Here is a 27,941-nt window from a genome sequence, read left to right on the forward strand (position 1 = left end):
AAAAAAAAAGAAAAAGAGACAAAGACCGAGACACTCGAGTTGAATCAATGGACAGTTTCCAACTTGTAAGCTTATATAATTAATTTGTGAATCACGTTCCATTTCATTTGCTGTATGCGATACAACTGCCCCTTCGTAACTACTTCATCTACGAACGTGTTGTTACACGTAGAGAATGATCAAGCAGCTGTAGTCTTTATTCTTTGTTTACGATCAAAACGTAAAGTCGATTTCGTTTCGTGACTAGGGTCAGTCGCGCAAGCGCTATACGCTATAAAATACGTTACCTGAATCGTGCAAGCACACATCCAGTAAGCTGGATAAAATGGGTGCAAGTTTGGTACAGTGTTTATTGTATCGTTTCGCCACGAGAAGCACGTCTGTCTTAAATAGCGTACTAAGGGGTCAAAGCAATCATAGTTCTCTTTATCGTGGACGACAGGTATGTCATTTAAAGTATGTCACGTGTAGAAGATCAAAATTGTAGTTCACGTCATGTATTATCATTAACCCCATTATAATTCACCCATCGTGATTTTTCCCTCCTCTGTAACACGATTGGCGCAGGTCCAGTCGTCACGTGGCCCTATGCATGGGGTAATCACAATCACATCGAGTTATCGACGTCCCCTCATCGAATCGAAGTTCCCTTGTGCCAAAGGGCTCAGTGTACCCTCGATGGTCACAAAATGTAGTACACGATACAACGTCGATTCTTTTCTTTTTGTTTCATTTTCTTTGTGCGTAGTCCAGTGAGTTTACATTCAATGTTTCGAATTCTAAACGTGTGAATACGTACAGAGATCAGTGTTTACAATAGTAATCGAAATGGTTGCAGCGTTCGTACAGAGACTTATGGACAATCGCAGCGAAATTAATCCCTTCTGCAGTGATGAGATGTTACGCCCAGAATAACTCTAAACTCGTCCCGATTGATCCAACGACAGAGGTAAGTTTATTCATCTTTAAGTTTCTTCTTAAAATATTTGCCTATCCGTTTATTTTCAATTTTCGCGGCAGTTCTTCTACTTATCTTACGTAGGCACATCATTTGCCTACATAAATCGTTCATCGATAATGATGTAAGTAGTACACCCTTTTGAGTGTACTTGGGTGTGGTGCCACCTACGACAATATACAGAGGTCAACTAGTCACTAAGAATTTATACGATTATCACAGAACTTTGTGGATATTATGATCTCGCTTATACTCGTGTGAAATTTGATTATGTTTTGGAATTTAATGACTTTGATAAAGTGTCGTATTGTGCGAGTAATTACTAATCTAATTTGGGGACAGGTATGTAAAGTTTCTTTAATAAAATGAGCGCAACATGCTAGATTGATATTCTAAAGCAAAGGCCAAATTGTTTTCCAATGTATATTTCGAATAGAAATACTAATTTTATATTGTACTAGTAATATTTGCATTATAGATCAACATTGAATATAATTTTTACGTGTATTTGGTATATATTTTTGTACAATGTATATTTCCTTCGTTCCACTTGCAAACGAGGTTATCGGATGTACATATTTATCGTACATGCTACAAACATCGTTCATTTTTTACCGAAAGTATTTTATTTTTTCCTTACGATATTATTTGCGCTGTAAATATTTAATTTTACTATTATGGTGCAATAATAATAATAGTATAATATTAGTTAAAGCTTTTATTTACCATTCACATATATTAAACTATGCAATTTTCTTTCAATATCGTTTCTTGAATGTTTAATTAAAATTTAAAGACAAAATAACAGTGCCGTGTTCGATTTATTTAGGGTTATAATTAAACTACTTGACATAATGAAATAATTATGAAAAATTGTACAAAATACATGATGTTTGCACGATATACACAAATTAAAACAGTGTATTATTGAAATATGCTACATTGGTGTCAAACTCGGGAATATTTTCTTTTTACTGGAAAATACATTTTCAATGAATTTTCCTTATTGTCTTTAGAATGTAGATGCCGGTATAAATCACATATGCTCTGTCTTTTCGTATCTGCCGGAAGCACATACGTGGGGGTTAGTGAAGGTTCGTTCGTGCATAATCGTTTCAGTTCGTGGACGGTCGGGTCTCCGATCCTGCACGAACGTAGTCGAATGCCATTCGCCAATCGCATCGATCCGATGTCCACATCGTTGTCACACACAACAGTATTGTACGTAGCACATCATTTCGCTCTTTGAATATTTTGTGTTTGCGAGTATATTTTGGGACCAACTGGGCTTGATTTATCCCTTAAACGTAAGTTTTCTTGTTACAAATATCATTGCGGTATGTTAAACTCGGATTATTGAAAATGTTCAGCAGAAATTGTGCATGTGTTGCGTTCACTGGTACTTGATGCTTTGTGCCTTCAAGATGGCCGCCGTTTCATGAAAGTTCCCTTATGGCGTATGCTTTGCGGTTCGTCTTTCTACTTGTAAATCTTATCGCTTTCACTTCACCACGTTTACTAAATATGTATGCATTGTATATCATCACAATGCACGATCTATTCTTTGAGGATATTGGCGTTTAAGCTCGACGTTTCATCACGACAAGCGGATATTTCATTGGCATTGATTTTGCTGATGAGCGTGCCCACGCGTTCTCGTTTCTTCATTTTCATTTCATTTTCTTATTCTTCGTCACATTTACTAGCGTGCACACCGTATCATCGTTCTAATCGTTTTCTCTTCGATATTTTCTATGTAACGTCTGCTCAAACAATTTTGGCGGGATTTTTGATTCACATGAGAAATGAATCTCTCCTGAATTTCGCATAGGATTCTTTCTATACATAAGTACTTTCAGTAAACTTGTTCAAAGATCATAGGTATATTTACTTATCTATTTGGAGTGGGCTGTTTCTCTTATAGTGCTTAGTATACTTTTACGATGCAAGCGCCCACATTTTCCAGAATTTTTTGAGCTGATGTCCACATCGTTGTCGAAAAGCACTGTCATACCACAAACATCATCACGTTCCTGGATATCATCTATCTTCAGTTTCATTTGGGACCAAGTGAGCCTGTTTCGTCTTCCTAATGTAAGTACAGGAGTGTGATTTCAATAGCGAGGCTCTGGTCCTAATATGTTTCCAAAGGTTGTGCAATATTTTCATTTGTATTGCATATGCCTGATTCTATGATTCTTCTGTTTAATGCTGCCTGCATATAATATTAATTGTGATAAGTTGTCAGTTATGAATTTCCTTAGAAAAATAGTAAGTGTAGGTTATCTAAAAATTATAGTTATATTTCACTTCGCTTGTTTTATTTAAGTCATATTCTGTTTAAGTTATGTTATAAGTTTTATTTCTGTTGTTATTATGTTATATTTTTTGAATAATTAGATGGCAATGATTACATATACTACATTTGTTTTATGAATGTAGCTACATGTCATAATGATTGATTTTGCTTACGTTGTTCTAGTTTTATTAATGACAATATACATGTATCTTATATATAGTATTAGATGATTCCTATGAATCATTTGATACATAAAATTAATTATTTGATATATTTTTAACTGACAGTATACAACTACTTTTGAAATAGTTAGTTTTGTTATTTTTATATTTGAATAAAGAATGTATATAATATAAAGAATTTATTAATAGTGTATTTCGATTTCATATCTTGAACATTTTGAAATATCTATGACTAAAAAATGGCTTCTTATATTACTTAATGATTGAGTCATAATAGTAAATCATATACATTTATTGTGTTTTAGTATAATTGAAAAAATTAGTATAGTGAATAAAAGTTATATCATTATATACATTCACCATAAAATCTATGATTACATTTTATGAATATAATTTTTTCTAACTATATATTTAATTTTCATTCATTAATTTCTTTCTATATTTATGTATGAACCCTAAATAATACATTAACACTTGTTTCAGATGCCACGGAGCAGAAGACGTCACCGCACTCGTAGTCATTCGAGAGCTCGTTCACATTCTGCAGGGTCTCTTCAATATGAACATAAGAGACGTCGCATTGACTATGAAAGTCCACGCAGTAAAGGAACCTATAGGTGAGTAATAGAACTTATTTATTCTGTAATATATATGTGCACATATGGATCTGACTGAGAATTTGGACAATGGTCTCTTGATTTTACATACAATAAGAAAGGAAGCATTAATATTTCTGTAATACAAATAATACAAAACTATGCCTAGTGCAGTAATGCTTCTGTTCGAGTAACATAAAACAATGTCTGATGGATAATGATGTTTGACAGTGACTTAGTGCTTATTCAGAGTATATACAAATTAATGAATAAGCAGTATAAAAATCTATGATAATAAACTATTCATTCGCGTGTCGAAGCAGGAAATTGGAGCAGTCAAAGTGTATTTATCGTTGCAAAGTAGAAAAGGAAAAAGGAAATAGGGACATATTAATTATGCAAAATCGTCAGAGTAGTTTTAGTAACGCTAGCGCAGAAAACATTGAGAAAGAAGCAAGGTGGGGAATAAACGGAGGCACAGCACACGAGACCAATGCCACGAAGGCGGTCTCTCCCACTCCGAGCGCGCCTAGTACGAACTGAGGAGACGATAGAAATTCTCCATGAGATCTTTATGGCTGTCAGTCGTGGTCGGTGCGTTCAAGCTTCCACATTCCCGCCGGGAAGATCGTCCTGCAAGATCTGCCAGGCTTAGTTGATCCATACGAATACGACCGGAATAAGTCGTGTTGGCTGTCGTCTCGAAAAACAATTCGAAGAGCGTACGTGAGTGCCGATGTGGGTTTTATCCGAAATGATTTCATTTGGAAAGAATTGCAAACGTGCGAAAGGTATAAATGAGTCGAGGTACATGTGAGGATACTTATTAGGATTTAGATGTGTGTGCAATTTAAAAATTACTGTATATGTATATGTACGTAGGAAACATTTGATGTTAGTAATTTCGCTGTTTATAATTGTTGCTTGGGGACGTATGAGTATACGTTTAGATTAGAGATTAGAAAAAGTATAGTAGATTTTCAGTGTTTTTTTTTTTTTTTTTTTTTTTGTGGTTGATCTCCTCTGTAGTTATGTCCACAGTAGATTTCGTGATAGACAATCATTTTTTTCATATGAGACAAAGAGATTAGAAGCTTATCAAGTGCTTGTTCATTTATGTTAATTCAGCAGTTATATGTAATCATAATTCTCGTTTATGTGTGTCCTGCAGTTATGATCACAATAAATTTTATATATTATTGTGATCGATAACGATTCTCCTGAAAATGAGACAAAAGGATTGGAAGCTTATCAGACGCTTGCTCGTTTATATGTGTTATAATTTATCAAATGAAGCGTGAATAAACAATTAGTGTTTGTTCTTTGCAATCCCGTTTGCGCAAATGTATGCAGAGCTTTGCTCCATGTGTCTCGGATTGCTATTTAATATTAAGTTATTTAACATTTGCTTTGTCAGGAAATGTTTAAGAAACAAAATTGACAGATCGATTGGTTCAACGCTTGCGTGTAGAACTCTTTCGTATTCAAAGTAATAAGTGGTCTTGTAATATATTAAATTAATGGACAGAATAATTAAACAACAACGTGAATTATTCAGAATGGTTAAAAGTTCATCGTCGTGTCTGATATGAAATATCGTTTCGAATATTCAACAAACATAGTTAATCTTCATTCGTGTCCATCTTATATTCGCGTTGATTTATTTTGAAAATTTATAAATACGCGCGCGATATTACTCATTTATCTCAAATGCTTATCGAATGTACAAATGTACAAATGACCGACCAGAACGCGAAAAGAACGATTTCATATTTTCCTCGCATAATAAAATCTCCGTGACTCCAACGACCAACAATAAGGGTAGCATTCAAACGATCGATCCTGTCGTTTAAATAATACATTAGGAGGTCTGGCGCGATCGATATCATGAAATATCCAGTGAAAATTTAATTTCCAATCTATCGATCCGCAGCAAACTTAAATATTTCTCTTCGTTTGAACATGTGACACTCCTTTTAATTGTATTTCGAGGCTCGCTTCGTGCTTTGAAGAGCAAACAGATCAAAGGAGGAACTCGCGATCGAATCTGTTGGTGTTGATTTAGTTGGCGCTGGCTCGCCAGCAACGCGGAAAAGGATTCTTTGGACCAAACGTGACGCGATCCAGCGGCGCGTAGACGAAGTATTTTTTTCTTCTCCTTTTTTTTTTTTGTAGAAGTCGTAGAGAACTCGGCTGAGATTGCTTAATTAAAATGCCCTCAGATGGCAATTGCCATTACTCTTCTGAACTGTCGTAACGCCGTGAAGTCTTATTGAGACAGACAGCTAACGGAGATTTTCCGTACGAGAGTTTTATTGGTGCACGCGGTGCGTGCAATTATTCTGGAATTATTGACGTGTTAGTTGAGACGGGGATTGTTGTACAGTAGCGGATAAAAGAAGGTTTAAAGTGGCATGAAAAAAATAGCATAATTTCATGAAACGAAATTATTATTTGGCAAGAAATTAGAGTAAAGTTTAGTATTAGAATAAAGCTTTTATTTATTTCATTCCTTTGTTTTCTTTGTATTAGTAGAAAGTTTAGTAAATTTGGAGTTTGAAACGTCTGTGAAGTAGGCCAAGAACATTATTTCTTTTAAGATTAATAGCTTGAATTAAATGCAACAATTAACAATAGATTAAATCATCTGAAATTCAATCTTTCCTTTCTGAACTAAATACAACAGGATATCAAATTATTTTAGAATCACTTAGACGCTTTCTTACCAGTATGTTTTTTTATTTTATTATTTTAATAGAGTTGTGATTTTAGAATCACTTAGACGCTTTCTTACTAGTATGTTTTTTTTATATTATTATTTTAATAGAGTTGTTCAAAAGTATTTGGACAGCTTTGTTTGAATAGATCTTTATCTGTCCTAAATTCTAATTTCTAAGTTATGAATTAGACAGAGGAAATTTTCCTAAATTGAGAAAGATTAGTACTAAGTCACACATTGATAAGTCGATTGACGAACCAATAAGAACTTTTTATTTGTTTGTTATTGATATGTTACATGATTAATTTGTTTGTTATTGATATGTTAATATGGAATTTGTCATTAATATTGATTTTTGATACTTAATATCTGTTATTCATATTTTGGAAAAAATTCATATTCACCGAAATGTCCTGATACTTGTGAACAATAGCATATTTTATTTTTACTAAAAAATATTCATGATTTTAGTTACAATTATCTTGTCTGTTTAAAGTAAATATTTTACAATGATCATTGAGGACAGTAGTAAAATTTTGAAATGATTTAGAACCTCATTAGAACCTCTTACGTAACAAATACGTACCAGGATGTAACAGTGTACTTCATCTCATCTTCTTTTTCTTCTAAAATATATTTGTTCATTACGTTCAGTGAGTCTTGATACACTTTCATTATTATTTAAAGTGGCAAATAAATAAAATGTGAACATATGTACTCGCATTTGTTGCAAAGAGTTTTTCAATATTTAGAATAATTGCAGAAAGATTTGAAACGATGAATAATTATGATAAATATTGGATAAGTGGGTAGAGTAAAAGAAGAACTGTAAGGGAGTGTTAAGAAAAAAAAAAGGTAATTAATCTTAAAAATGAAGACATGATTTATCGCTGCGTTTAATCATCGTTGGGAAAGTAGCCAGTTTTATGTGATCCAACTCGTAAGCTAGGGGAAAAAAGTGCAGTTTCTCTTTATATCAACGCATTGTAAATTGCGTCTCGTGATGAGGTTATCTCGACTTTCGGGAATTTACGATGCTATAAATCGAATTTCATGACTTTATGATACAGAACTTCGCTGAAGAATGTATAGAATTTTATTAATATAGAGAGGATCGCTATCAATTCTAAGCTTGGAACATTCAAAGAAATGTATTAAAGATAGCTATACAAGATTCTCTTGAAATCTCAAGAAATTTGCAATTGTTTAAAATTTCTTTCATTCAATCCTAATCGTCATTATCAAATGTTAGTTATAATTTACTTTTAATGTTTGAAAAAGATCTTTTTTCGAAGCGTGTAATTCGAATAAAATTTTTTCGTATTTTCTTACAATTTTAAGAAATTTAATATCTGAGAAATAGTATATAATAAACTTTGAAGATGTGACAATTATAATTATTGGAGTTATATATTATTGGTGTCTTACGAGTAACGCAATATTCCACTTTCTTTCATCGCGGGTTCTGGTATTGCAGTGAAAGCTACTTAAATGTCCGCAGGAAGTGTCTATTGACAATTTTGTGGCCACAAGTAGACAAATTACGGAAACGTGGTCTCGGAATCATACTACATATCGTGTTTAGTATGATTAGATAATGAGAGACTCGTATCTCAAAGGAAATTTTATCAAATTTTTCCATTGATATTCACATTAATACTAAATTTTTCCTCCTATTATATTTCGAGTATGAATACATCGGAATCGTTAATTTTAAAAAATTATTCGAAAAGAATGAACTTAATACAACAAGCTAGTAGAATATGACAATGATAGAATTTTACAATTTCGTATCTTCTAAAATATATATATTTTTCAATTTCTTTGTCTGATGCAACAGTGCATCATTTTCAGTATCACTGTCTATTATGGTTGACGTAATTTGACGTTGAATGAACATGAACTTAACTCGTTCCATCATACCTGAATAAATTTCAATTCGTCATTGATCTAACATTTACTTACAATACTTTTCATGATTATTTCAATGATACATTTTTTTATATTTTATTCTCCTTTTGCTGCCTTAAGCAGTGAATAATTAATAAATACAGTAATGCAAAAATTAAAAAAACAATCGAAAAACAATCGTATTCTGCGTTTGAGAATCGATTGATCGATGTATTTCGAGTAGGATATTTCGAGATTATGAAACACGCGGTAAGAGAGTTTCAGGTTCGTCTTAATTAAATGTTTAGGCTTCTTCCACCGTTGTTTTCAAGGTTGCATTTTATGAATAATAGTAATTTCTCGTTGGTGTTACTTCCTGCATGTATCATGCAGGGGTCGATGACTGATCGCGTTCGCTCGAAATTATTCAATTTCGAGATTCCTGCTGTACATCGACGCGTTTCTTGATGCATTAACGACGTGTTAGCAATTTGTATGTACCGACGTTGTTCCGTGATATTTCTCGTCCGCTTGCTGTTGATCGTGACAAATGATCGAGAATAAGAAAGGAAGGAACGAACGAGAGAGAACAGCTTCGTAGATCGGCAAGATATTAGTCTTCTTTTTTTTTTAACCAGGCACTTTCTTTTCTTCTCAAATAGAGTGAGAGAGAGAGAAGTTATCTACACTCGTATTATCTCTATAATTTATAACTGTCGATTTATATTATTTTCTCCTTCTGTATTGAGAGATTTACTTTATAAGAGGATCTGTATTTCATTTTCTCTTTCTATATAAAAGGATCATTTCGTTTCGCTTGAGTTGTGGTACAGATGAGTCACATCATTAGAATCTCAGAACTATTTTATTATAGAGTCATTTTATTTCTCAACTTCAAGAGGATTTTGTTTCTCTCTTTTAACCCGTTCTATTACCCTCCTTTTTTTGAATTGATTAAAAGATTTTTCGAAAGGTTTTAATTAATTCTAATTTCGTATTTGATTCAAAAGCGTCGCGGAAACATTTACATTCTGAGAAAAGAAAAGTTTACTTTATGATTTCCTTTGAAGTTACGTTGCACAAATTTGGGAGAGACGTTCAATTGGTTTTCGTATAAGCAAGGTGGGAGCATTTATGTTCTGAGAAACGAAAGAATTTGATTTTCAACTAGCACGATTGATGATGTTTCACAATTCAGTGTGGATAATTAAATTTTCATACAAAAAACGTAAAAAATGTTTGAATAATCCCCGGTTGTTCCACGGAGAACATTTAATATAATATTTTATATAACATATTTAAAAAATATTATTTAAATAATAATATATTTTATATAACATTTAAAAATGTTATTTAAATAATAATATAATATTTTATATAATATATTTAAAATATATTATTCACAAAATATTTCTTCTAAAAATCTTGTTACTAATGTACATAAGTACGTTTGTGTGTACCATCTGTTTCCGTTGAATCATTTATTACCGTGTCTCATTTCGTCATTGGAACTCGTTAACAAATTAACTCTCGGTAGACGAGACAGGCACGCGCAAGCCGTACATCAGCACACTTTTGAGCTATTGTAGAGTCTCTTTCACAAAACAGGAGAGCATTATCTTTCTCTCTTTTCTCGTTTTGCCCATGTTAAAAAAAAAAAAAAAAGAAACGCGTTAATAAATTAGCAGGCAACAATGGGTAACAGTTTTTTTGTGAGAAAGGAAAACATACTCGTGAATCGCGAACGAGGAACGAGTTCACTCCCTCCGTGGTTTTACGCAGTTTATCTATAAAATAATGTTCCGCGTAATTATACGGATATCATCTACAAGCTAGTAGCGAATATTCTTGAATATTGTTGATTAAATTAATTTGTAGTACGTTTGTTCTCGCATCCGCTGTGAATACCTAACATAAATCGTCTTGCAAATTGGAAAATGATCTTGTTTGCTCTTTCATTTCTCTATTTCTGCGTTCTAATCGCTCTAACTCGCGTAATGGGACAATTTACTTGTTTTCCGAGGTAACAATTCGTATTTTCCTATTTCTAGACATGCAGCTTATTTCTTTTCTTCTTTTTTTTTTTTTTTTNTTTTTTCGAAATACTCAAAATTGAGATTAAAGTATAAAATTTGTATCGGAGAAATTAGAGTGCAAAAAATAGAGAATAGTAGACGATATAGTGAAGAGTACAAGTTTCTAACATCGAGAAATTACGAATTGATTGTTAAATAACAATAGCAGATCATTGCGAAGGTACAGCAGAACAAAGTAAAAATATATTATGGCTCTTAAAAGATTCGCAGAAGAGTTAAATAAAATTTTTTAGAATGAAGGGAGGATAACTACATAAATAGAAAGAAGAGTCAAACTAAATCAAAATTTACATCAAATGTAAAAAGAAAAAAAAAAAAAACACTAAGTTATTTATTGTTGAAAGTTCAAACAATGTTTTATTAACGCAACGTTGTCCCTTAGTGAGTTAAGAACGATATCAGGCATTTGAAAATCAAAATTCTTCTGAAATTGAAACTGAACAACAACACAATTGCGTGACTTTAATCAACCGGTGAATCGGTAGTACGATGTTACGAAAGAGAAACTAAGAGTCTAGAAACGCGAAATAAGAACGTAATTGCGTTCGTAAGAACGAGCGTCGTGCTCATTACGGTTCTCCACTTTCAGCCACGACAAAAATCACAAGCGAAATAATAGCGACATTAAAACAGAGGCTATGATTTTTCTTTCCGCCGGGCCAGTTTGCCCGAGCACGAACGATTTCATCGAGAGCCTTGTTTATTATCGAGTCGATCGCGTAAACGCGCGCAGCTGCGCAATTAATTATACCGGTAACGAAGGTAATTAACTCGAGAGCTATGGCTTCGTGCTATAGTTAGGAATAATTAGGAAGCTTCGCAGATTTTACGCGTGCCAACTGCATCCGAAAACCCGCTAGAAGATACGTATCGTAGAAGCTAGTAATTGTTTTCTATAGTGATTACGAATACGTCTCGAGAAACATTATTTTTCGACTCGCTGCGATTTTTCTCTCTTTCGTTATTGAAACAAAATTGTTTTCAGCCGAAGATTTTCGTCGAAAAATATTAATAAACATTGAGAAAAGGTCGTATTATCTAAAATACGTCGTGTGTGCTATTTTTCTTTTTTCTTTTTTTTTTCTTTTTTTTTTCCTCTCTGAAGCAAAGGCAATTTGTATCGTTTCTACTGAAAATGATGAGTCTGTCGGAAGAGTTATTTTTCTTGGTAGCACCGGAACGTGTAGAACAACAAATTTAGCGCGGAGAAAACCGATCAAGCTTAGAATCTAGGTCTGTAGGTCCTCGTGCTTGTTTATTTTCTCCCGGTGCTCTCTTTATTCGCCCATCCGTCTGGAGGGTTTGTAAAAAGTTTCGATCAGCCTTGTAATGACAGGGGGGGAATTTCTCTGGGAATAAGCCGCCAACGTGTCGTTAAATTGCTTCTTTGTAAGGTCTTGTTTCTTCTGGTTTATTCTGGTGGTAATTGAGTCGCTCAGGAGTCACGTCGATTAACACCGCATGAGTTGTAATGCATGGAAGAGTAATTACAAACATTATTTTTAATCTCTAACCGACATAATTGGATAAAAATTATTTTAATTAGGTTTTAATGTTGCTTAATTTTATTTGACTTTATTTCTCTATCAGAGAGAATATAAAGTACAACGTGAATCTATCAGGTGCCTTAAATTTTGCGTGATAGAATACGAATTTCTATTAAACTTATGATAAGAAAATTTTCTTGTAAGATGTTGAGTATTCATTGTTACATCTCAGATATATGAAATTGATAATTGCGTTGATCAGTTTAGCTTCTGAAAGGCTCAAATGCAGATTCATTTTTGTTTGCAGTGATTGTTAGAGGTTTGAAGTCCCGACGAAACTTAAAATGAATTGGTAGTAAGTTGTCATTGATGTAAATGTCAACTTTTCAAATAACAAATTCTTTTTTTACTATTTTGAACAATAAAGCTCATTAATTTCAAATTTTTTAGATTCTAGAAATAATCTTTAAAATGATAAAATATATATTATTACATGTATATTCTAATATGTAATATAATGTTGTTAAAGTTTAAGTGTATTAATTTCTCTTTCCTCTAAAAGAGGCAGTTTTTTTCATAGTTTAATTTTAGTTCCAGAAATAATGTTCCTTTGTTAATGCAAGATGAATTACATTAACAGATTATAGTACTTTGTCCAACTGGGCACACTGTTTTATATACAAATCTGTATAATTAAGAAGTTACCTAATCAATTGATTTTGCCACTCAACGAGGCATTCGATATTTCAAAAGCATTGAAACGCTTATATAAGCAAGACATTATATAAAATTATTATGCTATGCTGTCAACTCATCTCTGACATATTTCATTTGTTACTCCAATTGCTTCTAATATTACATTCGCTGCAAATATAATGCTCAAGTATATTGCATACAGCGCAGCATATTATAATATAATACATTTATTTTGTTTCAAATTATATATCACATTATGAAGATACTAATTATTTATGACCTCGAGTGGTATTTTTTAATTCTCGAAAAGTATTTTTTTTTTTTTTTTTTTTTTTTCATTTTTTCAGAAAACCCAATTCTTTATAGTGGAATTTCATTTTTAATTTCAATTATTTTTGAGTATTATATAGAATTTTCAAATGTTAATTATATATATATATATTACATTTATTATTTTTAAAAAAGACTCAATCATTATTTTATTTCTTTTTTTCTATTAGAATTTTTATTCCAGATTCTACACCAAAATCTAGAATAAATTACAATTTTCTTGCATGTAAGACCCAGATAAAGTATTACACTTTATTTCTTATCAGTTTAAGCAAAATTCCAAATTTTCTATGAAATATTGATCTTAATATTAAACGTAGAATATAATATAATATAATTCTTTTCAATAATAAAATAAATCTCTTTCTGGAATTAAAAAAAAAATTGCAATAATAATCTGTAAACTAAAATAACTATTTTTATATATTAAAATATTAATATATTAAATGTATAAAAATATTAATAATAGTTATTAATAATATTTTTAATATTAAAATATTAAAAATTTTTATGCTGTATTCATATAAAATCTGTTTATTTATTAGCCTCAGTTCTCTGTGGTAAATACCATTTAACCATTTCAATGCAAAAATACGTCAAGATATCTCTGGGTGAACGTCAGTGTTCCAAATACGAAAGTTAAAATATATAAAAGTCGTTCAATTCCGACCTATCTCTTTTACAATCTTGACAAGTTGTTTGTCATATAAACGGGCAAGTTTCCGATGAGACCAAGGACTTGGTTTCCATTTTAGGGAAGTTGCGTATAAATCGTCTAACGCAGAACAAAAGTTAACACGAGCAAACCGGGGAGAGAAAGCTTCTTCGAGATCGCTCGACCTTCGAGCTTCTTTTCGAATTCGTCTTCGTTTCCTCTTCCTGCTTGTTCCGTGCTGTTTCGTTTCCTTCGACTTCCTTCTCGTTCAAGGAAACGGCTCGCTCTTTTGGAACTTACATTCTGCAGGATCGTTGTCCCGTGTAACATCATGACGTGATTTCATAGTTCTCGAGTCCCTGGGTGGAATTTTGGCTTGTCCAACCAATGAAAGTCTTTCGTGATGCATTGTATTGTTGCTGATAAAGTCTCGTAAAAATGATATTGGTCAAAATGGCCAAAATTTACAGTTTTCCATGGAAATTTTATATATTTGTAACAGTATATTTTTAAACACTCGAGTAGATTTTTAATAAAATCTATTAATAAAAGCTTGTATTCTTTATTGTGTTATTAACTTTTTCTCGTGCTTTGCACTTTAATTTCTTTGCTACAAATATTACATTCTAGTCGTCGGTAGTTCTAGTGTTAATCGATCTTTAAGAATAATGTGAATAATAATATTCAAGTACAATATCGGCGTGATGATAATATTTTTCAAATATAATAGTATCGTTAGATTTTTATGGCTAGTTTTGACCATCGTAAAATAATTTCGTAATCCTCCAATTGAAGGAAACTACGTTTCAGGATAATTTCGATTTTGCAGACTCGGTCTCAGAATTTTAGAAGATAGGTCGAATTTGAAAGAAATTCGATAACTTTAATAGGTCAACCCTTAATTTATTAAATTCTTTTTTTTTTTTTTTCTTAATGAAAGGAACTTTCGCGACTGAGAATTCTCATTGAATCTGTTAGAAAAGTAATTGTAAATACAGTAACAGTAATTGATAACGTCGTCTGCTGTGGTAAACACACGAGACGAAGGTATTTCTCGCACGCATGAATTACCTCGATCCTACATCGATCCTCGACAAAATTTTCCCCCCGATTCGAGCCGAACGGGTCACCTGTCTCGGTCACGTTTGCGTTCTTCAACGTACATATCGAAAGACGGCGATAGCGCACGGATACGCCGCCAGCGATCACACGAAATTTGTTCAATTGTAATTCAGGTGACAAGGCGAAAGGAAGTCGAAGAATGCCGGTCCTCTATGCAGCTATTCGCCGTCCTTCTTGGATGCCAAGGTAGTGTATGTGCGAACCGTTTAATGAGAAAGTGATGTAGGCCAATTTTTTTGCCTATTTGGTTTGGTACTAGTACTGTTGAAAGCTTAATGACTTGAGCTTAGGTCATTCTTTGACCGTAATTTATATTATAATATTTAATATTAAATATTAAATATTAATATTTTATAATATATAATATTAAATATTAATATTTTATAATATATAATATTAAATATTAATATTTTATAATATATAAATTTAGTACATTAACTTTGTAATAACCATTTGCAATTTTTTATTATAAACGACCGAGATGAAAGAGAGATTCGGAAGGAGAACTTTGTTATGTGAGTCTTGAGTAATGTTTATAAATTTTTTTTTCATTTTATATGGAAAAATATCGTACTTGTATTACACTAGACTTTTGAGCGAGGGTGTGCATCAACTCAACCCTCCACAATCTACACCACACACGATCGATCCAAGCCACTCACAAACCACCCACGCTTTAACCTTGCATCCCTCTATGACGTCAGAAGAAGAAGAAGAAAAAAAAAAGAGGAAAAAGCTGACTAGATTTAATCTAATTTGCCACGTTAACAAACTACGATACTCTTTTCGAAAAATTCTCGTCAGCGTATGTACGTTGAAAAAACTCAATCCTCTGCAATCTATAATCGACTCTCACCCATAAACCTACACTTTAACATCGCACCTCTTAATCAACATCCGTAATAGTGACAGAGAAACAAAAAGTAAACTCGAATAATACATCGTAAAACGGAATATTCTGCTTTTTAACCTCTTAGCCACGGTGAAATTTTTCGCGAAAGTTGTATACTTCTGCGTGACAAGGTAAATTGTGTAATAGCGAAATTTACATCCGGCGGTGTTCTATATTATCGTTCTAATTACGTTGGCGTAAACTTCGAGTAAATTGAAATTTTGAAATTAAAAAAAAGTGAATAAATTAAAGTTCGTAAAGTCTACTAAAGAGCTACTAGAGTGTCGTTCAAAAAAAGTGATATCCGTGACGATCACGAGGTTAATCCACGGGACAGTGACTGAGAATTTTATATTCACTGATATATAATATAGAGACACTACTCCGACTTGTTCTCAGTATCTACACAACTTCTGATATTTCATTGTCAATCAGAATTAATTATTTAACTCGTGTGATGCACGTTGACCGTGTTATATAGTCAGTGTTCAACACCAGTGGATTTATCAACAAATTATAATCACGCTTTTCGAAAAACACTTTCGTATCGTCGGAAACGCAACTATCCGCAATCTACGCCACGTACGATCCCACCTACTCTAACCTTACACCCCTCAATTTGCATCCGTAGCGTCGCACGTAGATGAGAAAAAGCAAAGACGTACAATAAACCGTTGACTAGACTCCTACACGCGAGACGATTAAAAGTCGCCAGAAGGGATGCGAGAGAGCGAGCGACCGACCAAAAGAGAGAGAGAGAGAGAGAAATATTTTGTTTGTTTCCTGCGACGATCATCCGTGTTTGGCACGGCCAAGTATTTTTGTGGAGTGGGTGGGACGGCGTTGCGGGCAAAAGGGTCAGGCTTTGCGCATAATCCTATGACCTCTTTAGCGCGAGGATCCTTCGAAAAGGATACACCGAACGCGCTATCAATTCCGCCTTCTGCCGTCGGCGTTCCGGCAGGATTGTTGGCCGTGTTCCAACGCACGAACCAGCAGAAAGCTCGAACGCCAGAGGCGACCGTCCGCGACTTTTCCCCCGATCCCTTATTGGCCTGGCTGGCATTTGTCTCGCCGCGATGCCTCGATCCGCGCCGCTATTCCTCCTCGGTACGCTCGTCGCGCAGTGATTTCCATCGAGGATAACTTCCTCCCGACGAGACGCACTCGCGCGGTTTTTCGCTGCGTTGTACAATCGTCTCGAATATATTTGCATTTAGAGAAATCGGTAGATCGGGAGGATAATTGGAGTGTAAATGTCCGAACGCAGTTGCGTCCAGTATACAGCAAGATTCGTTTGTGGTTCGTACGTAACGTGGATGATTGATCGAGTGTGAACTGGCCTCTTCTGGTTGGAATTGTTGTTGCATGTATGTACCGAATGTTTGGGTAAGAAGGGAGATCTCGTAGCGTTGGAGCTGAATGGAAAGTTCTTTCGGGTTTTCCTCTTCGAAAGGCTAAAGGAACGTTTAGGTGATGAAGTTGCTCCTGCAACTTTGTATTTAAATAATCGTGGGAATTTTTTTTTTTTTGTAAGTCTGCGTAATATTTTTAAATATTTTTCATCGATGACAGTGTAATGGAACATGAGCGTCATTATCATATTGATCAACTTTGAAGCAAATTTGAAAGTGTATACACGTATTTGATAAAAGAAGATATTACAAAAGTATTTAAACAGCCACAAGACATTAATATTCATTAAAAAAGATACTTATTATATATTTAAGATGGCTCTTGTGGCTCTACACTAATTTTTTTTTTTTTATTAAATACATGTTTGCAACTTCTGTATACATTTTTTAGATTGGTTTCAAATTTTATCAATGTAACTTCTGACAATCGTGTCTCATTACAGTATCAATAAAATTTCCAAAATATTTTATTACATTGTGTGCTATATATTTTAGAAAATAATTTATATTTGACAAAAGTGATGGATATGTGTAATACGCATTACAAAATAGATTACGTTTTTAACGAGTAACATAATTGGAACAGTGTTAATAGCAACAGAGAGCCTTTTGCTAAGATTTGTTAACCTTCAGTTGTATAAAAAGCACTTACGTCGTTCAAATAATTATTAATAGTGTTACAATTATTTAAAAAAAATAGAAAACTTGTCTTTTCTAATTATTAAGATTTAAAGAATACAATCTTTTATTACCAGCAATGTAAAATATTCCTTCATCTCCATGTTTGAAGGAACTATAAGATTAACTCACCTTTGGCCCTTGTATTTCAAAAATTGTTACAACACGCTTAATCCAATGAATTCACTGTATTTTTTTTTAATGAAATTTTACGGGGATTTAATACAACACTAACAATCATCCAACGATTTTAATTATTATATTTTTATAGTCGAGCTTTGATAAAATTTACAGTAGCAAAGAAACGTTTCATTCAGTTCAATAATATTGTTTTCAGTCTCTGTTAGTAAGTTAGTTTGCGAAGAAGCCATTGTTCAACACTGAAGGCCACGATGTTGGGACGTTGCCCGATCAAAAATCTTGACGACTTCCTGCCTGTGAATCATCGTTAGCCGCGAATTTTCGAGCCTTTTTCGTGTCATTGCGCTTCACTTCTCTGTTCCACGATTTATTCGTGCAGCAATGAAGTCAAAAGACGTTATTTACGATTAATAAGGCTTGTCACGTTGTTTTTCGCGATTGATCATTTCATCGTTTCTAAATTTTTCCTCGCGTTCAGTTTCAGCGTTTTTATTATCGATACACGCAGAGTATTTCCAGGTAGCCAGAAAAGATTAATACAGATTCTCGTGAGTTGCTTGAAAGTCACGCTAGTTATTCGCAAACATCAAATTATTTATACGATCTTTTTGTACGAGATCATGTTGAAACGTACTGTAAATTTCTTGAGAAGTAGCAGTACAGGAACGGTGAGCTGCGATTAATTATACAAATTCATACTTTTATAGAGATAATAAAATGTGAACGAAATCTAGATATTAAAATTATTATTTCACATTTCAAATATCACAATGAATTATTTTTGTATGTTTTACAATAAACAAAATGAAACGTGGATAGAAAATCGTTTCACCTACTAAACATCTTCTGAATATTTTGTAGTAAAAAAAAAAAAAAAAAATAAAATAAAAGCTAGATAGAAAATTATAACAAATATCATATGATGTCTTGTAAGAAAAATAGAATTTAGTGCCATAACGAATATTGTGTTTTAAATATTTTATACATGCGCTTTTAAATTTCTCAAGAACGCAGAGGAATTCGCGAATTTAATGATCACGTTTTCGGACAATAGGGATTAAAGGATTCACAAAGGTGAACTTAATCAATTTGGTTTGTAAGAGGTTGAGATATATGTACGTCGAAAGAGAAGAAAGATAAGAATCCAGGCAATCTGTGTCAAGATGCATCTAAATACATGTCTTGAATCTCACGAAGGACACGCTGAATAGCCACTTCGAATTTATTTTTCACTTAGTTACTATTTTTCTTTTTTATAAATGCTTTTCTTTTTTTCTTTTTTTTTTTTTGGCACTCAAATTTACTTTATAATTATAGAATGTGAAGTTCAAAGGAAAGCTTGAATTTAAAAGAAGGTTTTAGTGAAAAATTGTACATATATATAAAAAATTATATATTATGCATGCAAAATTCTTTAAATCAGCAATTTTTAACGTGTATCATTGTTACATAGGATCTTTGTATACTACGTCTAATTTTATGTTCGGTAAAAAATGTGAGCAGATATAGGTATTTTAAATATAATAATCACGCGAAATAAAATCTACCTATCTGTTTCGGTATCCGTGCATTAAGAAATATAGAATTTCCCCGATTAAAACGCAGATATATTAATTACATGTCTACATATTTTTTTTTAACTTAGCAATGCTTTTACGTAGAAATGCATACTTAGTAGTGTAGATAAGAAATACGAACACTGATCATCTCCGGTGATAAAAATATCAAAAAGAGGAACATTATAGATTCACTTTCTCTTTGAAATTTATTATATTTGACTATTTCGTTAATTATATAATTATGCCTTGTGTGCATTACATAGTTGTAATACGTAATTTAATTTGACAGCTTCTATACCAAAGAAATTAACTAAATTAATTAAATTTGGGAGTGTATCAACAACTTTTGATTATTAATCTACATCAAATATCGGAATTTTATGAAGAAGAAAAAAAAAAGTAAAATACATTTTATAAGCGGTAGAATACATTGTATATCCGTTTTCGAAACGAGATACACTTTTCACTTCTTAAACGACTTAAAGTTAGAAATATTAAACTCAGAAAAAGTGGTTATCCTTGTCCGAACATTTATTGCGACGGAGTTTAAACGAAAATAAGATCAAAGGGTAAGAAGATTACGATGTGTGCTGTGTGTTTTAATCTTTCAGAGGTATTTGAAAGATTTTACAGCTATGAAACGTAGCGTACACCGACGAACGATGTAGCAGCCGCCGCTGCTGTGGTTTAACCTTGAAATTAGGATTTCTGCGGCGGATGGGGGCCCGATCAAGACGTTGCAGAAGACGTCAGCGAAATGCCTCTTAAGTGAAATGATCTATTTGAAGCCAGACAGTCGAAACTAGGTCAACTCACTGTTGCGCTGAAATGATACCGAGTGCATTTCGCATATAATAACGCACAGGCTGCGCCTAATTCTCAGTCAGTTCCATTTCAAATTGAATATATCCATTATTTAAATAGCTTTAGAAAATCATATGACCATAATCGTTAATTTTCGTTATTTTTCTATGCAATCACAGTATCACAAAAGTATTCAGTCACTTGATCATTTTACCTTGGTTTTTAGAACCAATGGCAATTTTATTTTATAACTTAAGCGTTTGATTTTTATCTTGAAACTGGAATAACAAGTATCCTTGGAAATGTATTTTTTTCTCTATCTTTTTCTCTATCTTCTTGTAAATTATGTCTGTAATAATTGTCACCAAAAGAAAATGAAAGAAAAAATTAGAAACTGACAGAGAAAAAGAGACATTTAGTATTATAATGATATGATAATCAGAAGTCGTACATGTATTTTTGAAACATATCTATGACTTCATGAAAACTTGTTTCTCGAATCACTATGTCACACGACAACTTATTTCTTTTATTCCCGTACTTTTATAATTTCCGAATTAAAACATTGATCTTAAAAAAAATTAACTATTTGTGAATGTCAGATAAATCACTTGACTATTGATCTTAAAATACTATTTGCAGCAATTAGAATATTAACGATTCTTATGTGAAAGTCGCGATTTTTAATTATAATAAATAGATGGTTGATATCTATCGTAAACATCGATATCTTTAATAAATAAATAATTTATATTAATAATTTAATAATTAATAATTTAATAAATAAATAATTAAACTAGTTAATCGGCTTTGATTCGTTTCGCGGGCTACAGTACAAGATCGTGGCAAGATAAATCGAACAAAGTTTCCATTCAAGCCGATCGGGATGTTTGTGGATTACGACCTGAATAATTCAGTCGTTTTATCAGCTTCCTTATGCAAATTAACTCGCTTTGATGGTCTATCTATAGTTATAATATATACGCGAGTCTCAACCGAGTAATTGGAAATCCAAATTGCAATTATTTGGTGCAAAACGGTGTGTCGGTGAATCGTATGGTCTCTCCTTTCTCTCTTTTTTATCGCCCAGTGGTATAGAGTGAAAGCGAGATTGTTTTCCAACAATTATGCGCGAGTTTCTAATTCTAGGTTGCACGTGATGATATTATCACTCGGTTAAAAAATATTCATATGAAAATGCAAGCTGAGTTTTACTCAGAAGTTGCAACATACGACTATTGCACAGTTCTGATTGCTGGGAATAATTTTACTTTCATTTTGCACGAGTTGGTGGCAAAGGAGAAAGATAAAAAAACAAAAGGAGGAATTGTAATTTTCTGCTATAATATTTCAGTTTTCTAAGTTTAATTTATTTTGTAAGTATCGTCGCATGTTTCAACGTGTATTTCAACCTTTACTTTTTTTTTTTTTTTTTTTTCGTACGAACCGCTTCATTTCATCAATAGATTCTTTCATTCAACTCTCTCGTGCTTACAAAAGACTGTGTAATTCTCCTGATTTAAATCAAGCACAATGCCTGCCATTCAAAACCTCTACAAAATGAAATCAAGAATGTACATGTGAATATGCGTGCAATTTTTCGATTTCTAATATTAACCTTCTTTCACATCAATCGTTACAAATGTTATCGTTGTCGTATATTACTTTACAAAGATCATTTTTAATATTTTGCAAAAATCGTCGATCTCTAAATATCACGCGTGTATTTCGTGATAAAATTGTTATCAAATCAGGATTCACCAAACATTCATCGACTAGAATAAAGGTGGAAAAAGAAAAGACTATTCAAAAACTAAATTTATTAATGTTTCGATTAACATTATTGACGAATTATTCATCGATTATCGATCATTTCAGCGGAGAACGCGTGCTGAGGTCGCGTCAGCACGATCGTGGTACCAGCCAGGAGAGACGGTACAAGCGAAGCCATCGTCGATCACCGAGCAGTGGTCGGCAACACGGACATCGTGATCGCGATCGTGATCGCCTGGCGCATCCCACTTCGTCCCGGCGTGCAAGGATCTATCGGCACCATGTCTCGTCGTCGACTAGCCAGGATCGGCACAGGCATCGTTCGCCGTCCTCCAGAAGTCAGGTGAGTTTGAATGGTGCCGACAATCGACGTGAATTCGTCGTTGCATTCTGCCCGGTCTTATATCTTCATCTGATATTATACCGTTTGACGCATACCCCGCGCGTCTGACGTATATTACGTGGAACATTCACGCGAACAACGCGAAATCGTTTCTCGATTTTGTTCTCGCGATTTTACCCACCCTGACAACCCCGTTTTCCTAAAGTATCATGCTTAGTGGCAGATACTGTGGTACTCTTTCGATTGGGAAGGTTAATACTTAGCTTGGGAGTTTGATGGTTTTGAAAAGATTAAATGTTTGACTATGTTTGACTATGTACTTATTTATTTTATAATATTGAATATTCTTTTAGCAAGCACTTTTTCTCTTTATTCTTATTGAAGAGATTTAAAACGATTTGATATTGTTTGAGAGGGTTGGATATTGTTTGAGGATGTTTGTTTCACGCATACTTTCGTTTGACTTTAATGAAAGCTACCAGTGTAGTTGACGAACGTGGCATTTTAAACATTCCTTTTTTTTTCTGTTTTATTGCAAAAGTAATGGTTTGAAGAGTTGGTAGATCGTGGAGAATTATTTCGCGTATTCGTTGGATTCAGGACTTGCTAGCCTTATTACTTTAATAAAAATAAAATATTACCTGTGCATCAATGTATAACTCGATTGATAATTTTTAAAATTCGATCAAAAAAATAAAAATTATATTATTCGACAATAATTTACTACCGTTTACATACGATAATCATTTGATAATAAATTAAAGATCAATTAATTAATTAATTGTTCAACTGCAATAAACGTATATGTATCGCATCGAAGAGATTACAGACGAAGAACACGCATGTACATGCATTTAATGAAGGTTTCGAAAGCGAAACTACAAATTGGTTTTAATAATTACACCCTCTGCAGTCTGACAAGACTTGACAGGAAAAGTTTCAAATTACAAACAAAGTAAGTCAGCTTTGTCATAAATCCAAGCTACACGCAAGGGATGAAAAGTTCGGTCGTAAAAACGATATTCCGATTTGCAGATAGTCTGCATACTTCGAGCAGCGATGGTGTATGGACTATTACTATCGCGTACCGTAACGTGTTGCGTGTTCACCTTTTAGTAATTCTAAAGATCTGAAGTTTTGTGGTACGTGGCCCTAAATAACGAGAAATCTTATACAGGAATATATGCATATCTGCAGGCAAATGTTTGCAAATGCCTGCATTCTCGTCGTGAGTTACGTAGCACTGTGATTGCGAATACGTATATCTTTTAGTCATTATAACTGTTCTATTTATTATTCGGGTACATTCGAGTATTTCTTTGTCTTACAAGGTACAAATATTGCGATTAATTCGAAAATCGTGTTTTAGATGTATGACTTTCGTCACAAATGTACGATAAAAATATTTTACTGCATCGAGTTTCTGAATATATTCTACGGACCGTTTGTAAAATTCTACAAAGACTTATACAAATTTTTGCCCGTTAGATACATAGACGTCATATCAAGCTTCTTCGTGTCTACACTATTCATAGAATTCTACAGAAAAAAATATAGAAATGTATATAGATTTTTGTCGGCAGATATGCATTGAATATTTAACAAAACACAAGTTCGTGAAATTCTCTACAGCATACAGATAGTATGCTGTGCAACACACGGTGGTAATAGTCCATGTACGATCTATAGAATCATGAAACATGAAATATGAATATCTACGGACGTCCCGACGTAACTCTCGCAGTTAGCGCAATATAGCGATTTTTCGTCCATTATCCTTCCTCGAATTTTTCACGTTGCACTTGCTCGAGTGAATCATCCTCCGTGTATACACCCCCGCGTCTTTTATCTCTGAAAAGGAGCAGGGATATCCATATTTTCTTTGGCACTTCTCGTTCCAAAGAATGGAAACCTCCGGCGATACAAATACGCCGTCGTGAGCGAATCAATCGAACGGAATGAACCGAGGAGAAAAGCTACTAAATCACAACAGAGATTCTAGCTCTCGAGGTTCGACCAAGAAAACAGACACTCGTAAACGCAAATTGACTGAGAAAAACTGCAAATGCAATGTTAACGTTCCTTGCGCGCTGGCAACTGGATTGCGGATCATAACGAGTGACCGAATACCGCGTATACAATAATTCGTCGCTTTCTATTTGAACCCGTCGGGGTATATATTGATATTGCTGGATAGAAACGATTGAGAAATGGTAAATTGATTATTTGTTTTGCCTGGGTTATACTTAAATATACTCAGAACTGAGGAAACATTGCAATTTTTGGACAGAAGATTCTCAAAGTGCGTGGTACGCTCGTTCCAGCGCAAGAGGTTAATGGGTCAAAGAAACTTGAGAGAAAATAGAAGAAAAGCACGAGTATCGAACATATACGGTCGTTCTTCGATGGATTAAAGATGGATTAGCAGAGTTGCAATTGAAATGTTACGTTACGACGCTCGTTCTTCGATGGATTAAAATAATCGAAGAAGAAGCTGTTTCACAATACGCATAACGTGGAAAGAATTCGACAGTTCAAAAGGAAGACGTTGAAAGGGAAGGAAGAATGGGGGGGAAGATCGGTGCGCGAAGAAACACGTGGGGGGATCAGCCTCTGGAGAAGGCCGCGTTGGAACTAGCGCGTCGACGACGCGTGTACCCGGAGCAAATGCCGATGATTCTTCTTTCTTAGCCAGCGTCGGCTATTTTCGACCGGCGACTATTTTCGAGGGGGACTCGTCACGCGGTTTCGCCGCGGTTTTAGTGCGAGTTTGCGCCAGATGGCCAGCGCAACGCCGTCGTTCTCCTCCGCATCGTCGTCGGGGAAACGCGCCGACAGGGGAGCCGGTTCGCCGGAAGATCGGACACCCGCCTAACAACCGTTGTTTCCTCGTCTTCGCCGTCGATTCCGGAAGGGAATTCTCTCTTCCCCACCCGCGATCGAACGCGAAGAAGAAACGCCTAGATCGTACAAAATTCTCTCGTTGAGATGTAAATGGAGGAAGAGGAAGATTTGTATCTCTCCGATCATGTATCGAAGTGGTACACGAAGTGTGCGTTGAGAATTCATTGAACTGAGAGAAATTCTGTGCGTTTGTTTCGAGAGGTAGGACCTACGTAAATATTTCTCGTCGATTTAACCCTGCCGCGTTCTTTCGCGACCTTACCTACTCGCTTCCTCTCGAAATGAAAACGATCATCTCAAGTTTGCGACACAACACGAGGAAGTTGCGCGTATTAGTGTGCGCGTGATCTTCTTGAATTCATTACACGAACTGAATCAAGTCTTTGCAAGTGTTGAAAAATATTCGACAAGAGGTGTCGGTATAACGTAAGTAAAATTTGTTGCCAATCGTGCCGCTTGTAATGTACGTTTTCCCTTCACGAGTAGCCGCCTTTAGCCAGTACTAAAAAAAAAAAAAAAAAAACAAAAAAGAAAATGATTTATAAAAATGATATTGACTCACGACGTACGATGGTATTGTTTACCATACTTGCTTTGCTTAAATGATTATTACTTATCGCGAGTCGTCTCTGCGGAATCGGAGAAGCACCGATTGAAATACGAGAAAATATGAAAATTCTCGAGGATCGCGGCAGGGTTAAGGTAACCCGAGAGATCTCGGCGAGAGCCGCTGACCCAGAATCGATCACAACCTGGATTTAGAAATACGCGTTTGTTCTTGGCAAGATGCGGCCGATGTGAGGAGAGTGGCGCGAGTGGCCTCTGGTCAAATCCAACGACTCGACGATTTTACCACGATTTTACTTAAAGAAACGGGGGAAAGGACGTAGGCAAGGTAATTGTCGTTCAATCTGGATCATCCTGGAGGTTGGTGCGTGCGTGGCGGCGACGGTGGCTTGGCTGACGGTCCGCCACCCTCCGCTTCGTCCTCGTCGTCGTCGTCGACGATGGCTAATCAAGAGATGAACTTACTGATGTCTGGGAACCAGGTGCCCTGGTGGCCTAGACAGGGATGGGAGCCTTGGGTGCAACCACGGGGAAATAACGTGGAGCTGGCCAGGGAATTGGACACGAAGATCGACGTGACACCGGAGTCGAATGAAACTTCGATCTCAGAGGTAGCCAAAGAAAAGAAAGAGTCGAATTTTTCTTTTTCCTTTTTTTTTTTTTTTTTTACCGATTCCAAACGAAAGCGGCTGGTGGTCGTTTTGCAAATTCATTCGATCCTCTTTCGAACAGAATGACACTCGACAAATAATCATCTTTCCCCATAATTCGAATCTGCGTTTAAACGTTTAACATCGGGACATCGTTGACAAATATCGGGATGAAACTCACCTAAGCCAGAATCTACCCTAACACGCGATTCGCCTACGCGTGTGCTTGTTTCGGTTGGCCATTTGCCATGACGGGTGGCAGCAGCAACGGTGACACGACACGAGCCAATGAAACAGTCAAGAAAGCAAGCGGGCAAGAGCGTTAGTTAGCCAGCCACTCGCGTTAACATTTAATCGCGGCGACCGACGACTAGCCACCTCGAGCTTTCCACGCTTTTATGAGGCGATCGTTGCGCACGCGTTTCACGATTCTTGGTTATATTTGGCAGGATCGTGCAAGCGGTAAACACGCATGCGAACGTCGAGCAGAGAAACACACTCGGGGAACGCAATGGTAATAGGTTTCATTTTCTTTCATCGCCAGTCTTTGTCTCTTTTCGTTTCCTGATTGCTTCGGGAATTTCATATTAAATTGGTTGGTTCATTGATGATCAATCGGAGGTTTGTTCAATTTAATTTGTCGAGGAGATCAAGCTTGCGTTGATTTAATCGTACTTTAGTTGTGTTTATTGAATTTTTAATTTGTTTGCAGTCGTTCTTTGAATATTTTTCTTTTTTCTTTTGAGATTTTTAAAAAATATCGCAATGTTTGTGTTATTGTGGTAAATTATTACTTGGTCCTTACGGATTAAAGATCAAGGACAATAATTCAATAGGATTCGCTTAACTGCCTTCTCGTATATTCTCCTTCGTTAGCCATAATTTTTCAACAATGCAGTTTTCTTTATTTTTTTTTTTTTTTTTTTATAAAAATCAAAGAAACAATGTCATAATAGATCAAAAAGCTTGGTTATTACTGGGTTGATGGTAACTTGTATAATATTATGCATCCTTGATCAATCTTCAAGCATGAAAAATGATATGATAAAACGATAGAAGATATGAAACAAAGAAACGCGTGGCAAGCAGCAGCGCAATTAATGCGGAAGTGATAAGAAGCGTACGAATTTTCAGTAATCGGAATATTGCTTTCATGCAAATGGGCAATATTTCTAGTTTATATTT

At 34.5% G+C, this 27,941-nt stretch overlaps 1 protein-coding gene and 1 long non-coding RNA gene across 9 annotated transcripts; one reads left to right on the forward strand and one right to left on the reverse strand.

Annotated features, from left to right (window-relative positions):
- Positions 1 to 32: 32 nt before the first annotated feature.
- On the forward strand, positions 33 to 26,726 carry LOC122536609 (splicing factor U2af large subunit B-like). 8 transcript variants are annotated; one of them, XR_006308436.1, is made up of 5 exons: positions 151 to 442; positions 839 to 949; positions 3,923 to 4,056; positions 22,398 to 25,740; positions 26,302 to 26,726. XR_006308436.1 is itself a non-coding variant. In XM_043669095.1 (5 exons), exons 3-5 carry the CDS (start codon positions 893 to 895, stop codon positions 22,741 to 22,743), a joined length of 537 nt encoding a protein of 178 aa, XP_043525030.1. In that variant the 5' UTR covers positions 330 to 442; positions 568 to 701; positions 796 to 892; the 3' UTR covers positions 22,744 to 26,726. The 8 variants fall into 8 exon arrangements, 6 of the variants coding, with proteins under 6 accessions (XP_043525027.1, XP_043525024.1, XP_043525030.1 ...); XR_006308435.1 differs by having other exon boundaries at positions 26,326 to 26,726; XM_043669095.1 differs by adding an exon at positions 568 to 701 and having other exon boundaries at positions 330 to 442; positions 796 to 949; positions 22,398 to 26,726.
- Positions 14,164 to 27,269, reverse strand: LOC122536611. The gene is made up of 3 exons (XR_006308437.1): positions 26,934 to 27,269; positions 26,129 to 26,131; positions 14,164 to 14,327 (listed from the first exon to the last, which is right to left on the reverse strand). It is a non-coding gene; the product is annotated as an uncharacterized LOC122536611 (long non-coding RNA).
- Positions 27,270 to 27,941: the final 672 nt, after the last annotated feature.

Source organism: Frieseomelitta varia, unplaced genomic scaffold (assembly GCF_011392965.1).
Source record: "Frieseomelitta varia isolate USP_RPSP 00005682 unplaced genomic scaffold, Fvar_1.2 scaffold_853, whole genome shotgun sequence".
NCBI lineage: Eukaryota > Metazoa > Arthropoda > Insecta > Hymenoptera > Apidae > Frieseomelitta > Frieseomelitta varia.